The sequence below is a fragment of the Onychostruthus taczanowskii genome, unplaced genomic scaffold (genome assembly GCF_017590055.1).
Source record: "Onychostruthus taczanowskii isolate IOZ18803 unplaced genomic scaffold, ASM1759005v1 scaffold68, whole genome shotgun sequence".
In the NCBI taxonomy this organism is placed as follows: domain Eukaryota; kingdom Metazoa; phylum Chordata; class Aves; order Passeriformes; family Passeridae; genus Onychostruthus; species Onychostruthus taczanowskii.
The window spans coordinates 2,976,367-2,984,128 of record NW_024504566.1 but is presented as its reverse complement, the minus strand read 5'-3'; the positions used below and the strand labels follow the sequence as shown (position 1 = coordinate 2,984,128).

The following is a 7,762-nucleotide window of genomic DNA, read 5'->3' as shown; positions in this document are numbered from 1 at the left end:
GGCCCTTCGCGCCGGGCCTGGGCCGTAGCCGGGCCGCCCGCGCCGCCCGGGCCCGCCGGGCACCGCAGACCCTGCCAGCCGGGTATGGCACACACCCTGTCATAAACCGAGGAGGTTTAATTGCGGCACCGCGCGTTATCCTGCTATTTGTGCAAATAAAAGACCCCGTCTTGATGCAAAATAAACACAAAAGCACTGTTGTGACTATAACAGGGAGTCATATACTAATTTATATAATAAGTGGTTGTGCACGCTTTATTCAAGATTATGGCTGCAAGAAATGGCATGAATTGCTGGGTGTGTTTAATGCTGGATTATAGCAATTTGAAACATGTCAAACACATGGCTAATGCCTCATGCTTCACTCATTCTTGCGTAAACCTGCATAGCCACCATCCATTATACCCCTGGTAACAACACAATTCTGCAAGTAAATATTGTTACACTAAGTAACCTTTCAATTCAAGTTGTTTAGGAAGAGAAAATGCAATCTTGTGCAGTCAGTTCCAGTGTCAGTTTAATGTTTCAAAAGGGAAGTGGTGTAGAGAATAAGTATCTGTACAGTGACTTGCCGGCTTAAAACACACACGCGTGCACGTGCGGGCGCACGGGCGCATAGAAAATGTCCAGTTCTGCAGGGGAGAAAAGTAAAGCTGAGCTTCTAACTCAACAAGGTGGAGTAGTTCTTTTTTTGGTATGGGTGGTAGCTTGGCTACCCTGACGGGATTAGGTATTCAACCTGCAGTGCAACCACACTCTAAAATTATCTACAATTTCAGTCTGTCTTGCAGACAGCAGAAAATATTTTCCCCATACCTTTATTTAAAATACCGGGTAGCAATGCTGGTATCGCACCTTTGGCGCCAAGAGTTGCAGAATCACGACAGAAGTAGGTGCTGGTGAATGTGTCTGTGAATGTGGGTGCGTGTGTGCATGTGTGCCTGTGTAGGCATGCTCATGACTGACAGTGAGTGTGACAGCATGAGAAAAGAGAAGGATTAGAAAGTATGAATGTGTATAAATGTATGTAAACAGGGACCTGTATATTTTTTCTTGTCCTATTTGAATTTCCAAACTTACAGCCTTAGTATCTGGCTGATACCTGTCTGTTTCCTTTGTGTTTATTTATGCTTATTTTGGTAACAATCTGCACTGCTCTTGTAAAAACAAGAAAAAAAGTACATTAGTTTGCTCAGTGAGATGCTGCAGGTTCAAATTATTTTGCTACCAATAGCTGATACTGATACATAGACATTAGAAATCATCCTTGTTTAGATGTTTTCAGTGCTTCAATTTGTGAGGATTTAGAGGATTAAATTTTTGATAGTACATACACACGTGTGTAGACTCACGTATATATGTACGTCTATGCAAAAGAAAAGGGAAAAAGATTCTGTGCTCTTGCTTTCTCTAGCAGCCCTTTTTCAGTTGCTGACAGTGAGGAGGGGGCTGAGGACAATCAACACAGTGCATTACTCTAGCCAAAGTTTTAGTGTTCTTAAAAATATCATTTTAAAACTAGAGAAACACCCCCCACACTTTATTTTTAACATAAAATTATACGGTCTCTTTTATCTTCATAAAAATACTTCAGTGTTTCTTCCACTTCACTTCCAAATAAATTGCCCTTTCTAGTATTGTTACTCTGTAGTTTCATTCTGTCTGTACCCAGCTGTTGGATCGGATTTGTTGTTTTCTATTGCCAGACTAGTGTTACTGGTCATGTTATGTTAAAGCCTATTCTGCTGGCTCACAGGCACTTTAACTTTAAATGTAGAGCCTGAACTACACTCTGGGGCTTTGTGAGGATACAAAATCCACAAGATATAAAACCCTTTGGTTAATATGAACTGGAAGACATTTAACCCTTCTTTTTTAATTGTAATGAAAAAGTCAGAGAGATGTAAAAATAGGAGGGATGGTGTATTTATTTATTACATTTCTGGGTGTTTTGTAATGTTTTGATTATCTAACATTTACCCCCCTTTGCCCTTTTAATGTGCCTGGCTAAATGTACCACTATTATTGTCTAATGTTTGAATTTGTAAAAGATGAACCTGTCTGGTGGTTAAATCTTTGTTTCACTAAAAGAGGATTAACGTTTGAATTTCCCAAATTTCCAAATCCTTGTAACGATACAGCTGGTGAAGTTTCAAATAAATTTCCACTCTGATATACACGTCCTTTTATTGAAAGTAAATATTGTAAAAATCGGAAAGGGCTGTCTGCTTCCACTGTTGTGGCATATCCGCATTAGAATTTTCATATATCTACTAAGGGCAATCAGACCCTTTTCTCTGAATATTTTAAACATTGTACATGTAAAATTTATGCCTAATTTGAATACTTATTAGCTGCCTAATCTCAGAAAAGAGTATTAGCTTTGTTTTTGCCTTGTAAAATTCATCACTGCTTGTATCACATTTTCCATTTCTATTATTTTTCTTTGCTGATGTTCATAAGTGTTTTAGGAGGACTGTTTCTTCATAAACACATCTGGTGCTGCTGTTGTTTACTGGGCTATAACAGCTGCTCTCCTTTATGTTAACTGTGTTTGTGTTTAGGCTTTTTGCATCCTGTTTATTTCTGACCAGACCATCCTTAAATAACTCATCTTTTGCTATTTTAACATTTTTCACACAATATATACTTTCAGTTTATCTCGTAGGAGCTTGTTTGTGGTAACTCATACTGCATTTTAATTAATATCCCGTGCAGATAGTTGAAGTTGTAATGATCCTTTTCCTGCCTTTTTTTTTTAAAGGAAAGGCAGTTGCACATACTTCGCAAGGGAGAAAATATCTAAGTTAAATAATTAAGCTAAAGAGCAAGCTTTGTGTCTTTTCCCCAGTTTGCTTACACATCCCTCTCCCTTCAGAGGTGATTTTTAAAATCACAGCTCAGCCAGGTTGTTGTGAGGACTCTTGTCAGTAGGTCGGGAGTGAGGATGAAGGAAGGAAGCTGCATTCTGACCCTGCAAGAGCAGGAGAGGACTTTGGTGGCTCTGAGAAGAGACGCTGACCTTTCCATACTACAGATACAAAATGCGCCTTGAAATTCTGGTTTGTAAGGGCACGTTGGTTCTTTATTTACTGCAAAGATTTCAACTGATCTTGGCAGGACATCTCATTGCTATCCTGAAAGTACAGTATATTTATGCAGTGAAAATGATAAAACATTTATTACTGTAGAGAAGGTAATATGCATAATTTATGCTGTTTTTAGCACAATCATTAGTGATATTCTTGATAGATTTTATTTCCAGCTTTCATATCTAATACATGCCTGGAAAATTAATTTTATATCTTTCATTTATTTGCCTATGTTAAAATTGAGTTTTAAGTCATCTTCAAGTGAACAGTTTGATTGCTGCTCATGCATAAGCTTAATTACTTCCCAGGAAGGACAGTATTAAATGTTTTAAATGTCAGAAAAATAAATGAATATCAGGCGTTTGATTAAAAAAATAGGCAATATCTGACGTGTTTGCAGCAGGAGCTTTTTCTTAAAATGCCTCCGAGGCAAAATTTTATTTAGTCACAAAAAAGGAGAAGCCCATTATACTATTTATCATTGGTTGATACCATATGATTTGTAACACCCTTACAAAATTTTAATTTTGTATGATTAGCTGTGCATCATTAAACAACAGCCTTGCATAAGATATGCTGTAAAATTCTGACAGAATCAAGATAGTGAATATTTTAAATAAGGCTGTATAGTCATCCATGGTTGTCAAAGCTAGATAATAGGAAATATAGAGCAGTGTGTGAAATCGTGCCTTCACTTAAACTGGTTTTATAGGTAGACTTTAAAACGTAGTCGTTCATAAATGCTATTGACCATGCTGCGTGCATGGTGTGTTATTTTGGCCGTTAAATGTAAGCACACAAAGCTTGCTTATAAAAATCATAATTCCAGTGATTAGCAGCTGTATGAAAGCGGAGTTTGCATTGCATTTCTTGGTAAACGGCTCTGCGAGGCTTTTTTCTTCTTCTAAAGATGCTGTCTGTGTAATTGGCAGAGAGGGACATCTTGATAATGGAAGTGTGAAGGTGTAACGCGTGTGTTAATTGATACTTCTTAATCACTTTTAGGTATTAAGTCATGATGCAGGAATCTGCGACAGAGACAATAAGCAACAGTTCAATGAATCAAAATGGAATGAGCACTCTAAGCAGCCAATTAGATGCTGGCAGCAGAGATGGAAGATCAAGTGGTGACACGAGCACTGAAGTAAGCACAGTAGAACTGCTGCATCTGCAACAACAGCAGGTAAGTTTGTTTTGTTTCCTGTTTGTTTTTAAACAAATGAAGGGCTGTTTTCAGAGGGGGACCTTTTTGTAGACCCTTGGTGTGTGCTGAATGTGGAGTGTCGTGGAAGCGAAGGGCATGGGGCATTATTTGTTGTTGTTTTAGTGCACGATAATGCTGAAAGGGAAGGATCCCGTTCTTGTGGCAGCAACATCTTGCTGATGTGGCTGCATGCCACCACGCTTGCCTGGTGATTAAAATCCCGCTGCGTATTTATGAAAGTTGTGCCGAAGCCTTGCAGTGCATGTTTTCAGGAGCTGTTAGTTTATTGTGCGATTCGGGCGGGCAGGACGTGGTGCGGGCTTTTCCACCAGAGGGCCACATTACTTGAGACTTTGCTTCGTTTGCGATGAATTGTGCCAAAGTCGGAGCTGGGCAGCGAAGGGACCCTAGTGAAGGAACCAGAGTGACTTTTCTCAATAAAGACACTTTGCTGTCACAGGTGTAATTAAAAAATGCTGGTTAGTTCAAAAGCACTTAAATGAAAAAGACAGTGTTCCTGTCTGTGTGTGCTTGCGCGTGTGTGAGTTGTAATATGGATGTGTAATTTTGAAAACATGGGAAAAGAGAAGAAGCAGCTTTTCTTCAGGTCTGTTTCCCTTCTCATTTTAAAATGATATTTTTTAAATTTGTCTCTTTGTGTTCCCAACAAGTTAATGGAGAACTACTGTTGTGTTTAAAACTGTAAAATTCAACCATGCTCTGGCTGCTGACACCACCTAATTACAAGATGCAATCCATTAATTTTTTGTCACTGTAAGATTTCTCTTCCTTTTAAAACCTGAACAAACAAAACTCCTACTTTTTCTGCCTAAGGAGCTGCCTCACCATCAGGGAACACAGTACTAATGCAGTGAAGCCCAAACTGTTTGGTAAACAATCGGGGTCTGATTCTGCAGAGTGCCCTGTACCTGCTTCAAACTCCTGAAAGTCTTTGCTGCCTCATCCTTTCATTTGCTGAGCCCACTCAGCACCTTTGGTATTCAAACCCTTAATTTTAATTGCTGAGGTTTTTCTTTTCAACATCAGGTATTACATTAACGGAAGGAAAGTTGTTTTCTTTCTGTTAGGTAAACTATTATAAAAATGCTGTTTTATAGAAACATGTTTTAACATGATAGATACATTGCATGTGCATGGGCCTCTGAAATAGCAGGTCATAATAGCTCTTAAAATTGAATAATTTTTAGTTCTGAATTAAGCAGTGTACACTAGCTACATTTACAGTTAAATATTTTAAATGGTGACAGAAAATGTGGAAGAAGGAAATAGTTATAGATTGAAATATGAGAAGTTGTTAAGGCTTAAATCTGTGCCGTGCTTCAAATTCATGTATATTCTGTTTTAGCAATTGAGCACTTACAGTATGCCAGTCTGAAGAAATACAGATTTCAGTGTCTTCATTATGTTCTTAGCAGGTTTCTACCTCTCTCTATATACATGATTATGTATATATATACCTTGTATTTTTATACTATTTTCATATAAAATCTTATACATACAAATAAATATAAAAATTTAATATTGTTTTCATTAAAAATCATGCCATCATCTTTATTCAGGTGTTCAGAGTATAATAGAATTTTAAAATCTTTGTTGGGAAAGAGTGTACCAAATTGGTGAATATGTTTAAGAAACTAATTTAAGTGAAGTACTTTAAAACACAAAAATGCTAATAGAATAATGTGCCACTTACATGTTTCTCAAAGTAGCAGTCCTAGGCATGTGTAGCCAATTTGTCCATACAGCCAGAGATTCCAGTAGATAGCATTTGCAAAGACCACAGAGAATTACAACTGAAGATGAAAATATCCAGTTGAGTACTAATAACAGACAGGTTCTGAGGGGACAGGCTTAGAAGTGACAATCTTTTCTTCAAAATTGTGATTAGATCTTAAATAAGCAGACAGGCAAAGTAAAACCATGGGTACAGTTAATAGGACTCAAGAGGCATTTTATGGTAGGGTCTGCACCATAGGATTTAAATACAGCTTGAGTTAGGCATATGAATCCTTCTATAAAATATGTTGATGTGAAACATAAACACTAGTAAACATACAGTAGGATGTCCTTCAGATAACGGGCATAGCTTTGTGCTGCTTTTGCTTTTCTTCCTCCTTTTTCTGTTTCTTTCCCCCCCTCCCCCCGTTTTTTAACAGATGCCTTTTGAAATATGAATTAAGAGGAAAATGATGGTTGCTTTTATTATTGTCACTGTAGTAATTCTCTAAAATGATGTTTTTAATATGTGACACTTGTCTGGAAAACTTTGACACAACAGAAAAACAGAGGAAACCCCAGCAATTATTATTGTTAAGATTTTTTATTGTTTAAATATGTGCAATATGTACTCATCTCATAGTTTAACATTCTGGATTTGGCTTCTCTGAATCATTTTACTGGGAGTCTTCAAATAAAAAAATCAAGTTTTTTATAGCTTTTTCTAAAAGAAGTAAGTAAATGATTGCTGGTTTTAATAATTTCCTTCAACTAGGCAGCTACGTAAAGGTATGCTAATGCTTAAGAATCATTTATCAGCCAAGTAAAATCATAAAATAAGTTTTTACTGTGGCATGAATATTTACTGGGGAAAGTTAAGTGAGAGAAATTTTAGGCTTATAGAAGACCAACTAGGCTCAATTAATTTTTTAAAGTTATTTATGTATGGATTTATAGAAGGTAAATAAGATAAAACAGACTTTATTATGTTCTTGTAGGCAACTGTGTGAAGTTTGGACACTCCTGTTATTTTCTTGATGAATTATGTTGTTGTGGTCTTTATATAGAAATGAGAAGTTTGACTTAAATCAGGGAGTTATTCCCCATCCAGGTATCAAGAGCGAATGACAGTATTCTGTAATATATTGTAATATATACTCGGTGATAAATGGGTTGGGTGCTGTCACAAGTCATCAGGTCGGCTTTGAAGATGTATGACTAGGATGTAAGCAACTTCTTACCTTGCTGTTGATATTTATAGATTTATAAATATTGCTAAAGTGAGTGTATAATTTTATTTTAAAAATATGATGCAAACTGTAATCTGCCCAGACTTGTGTCTTCTGCCTTTTTTGGCTGACCGTGAGCTTTCTTTTTGTATGTGTACATTCAGACACTTCTGAGCTTTTCATTTTCATTTTTTCCCTTGTATATTAAAATCAGTGTTAGATACTAGAATGTATAATACATGAAAAAAAAGCATATCCTTGATTAAATACATTGACAGATTATTCTGCATTAGATGTAGAATTTTATTTTTATATTAAGTTTGTAGAATTAATTGTTTGTGTCACTGAGGTCAAAATAGTTGCTAAAAAACCATGATTGCTTTGCAGGGTAGATTTGAGCTTGCATTTTGAGCATTCATTAAGTCAGTGCTACCAAGATAATCTTTTTAAATGTTTTATGGGAATTTATTGCTTAGAAGCTGTTTCAGTTGACTATGTAT

The 7,762-nt window shown here is 36.6% G+C and overlaps 1 protein-coding gene across 1 annotated transcript in view; it reads left to right on the top strand.

Moving 5' to 3' along the window:
* The window catches only part of FOXP2 (forkhead box P2), a 401,013-nt gene that overhangs the window by 209,927 nt on the left and 183,324 nt on the right, over window positions 1-7,762 (top strand). The window contains exon 4 of the mRNA XM_041421031.1: window positions 4,098-4,275. Coding sequence (XP_041276965.1) covers window positions 4,108-4,275 — 168 coding nt within the window. The 5' untranslated portion in view covers window positions 4,098-4,107. The remainder of the gene's footprint in view (window positions 1-4,097; window positions 4,276-7,762) is intronic.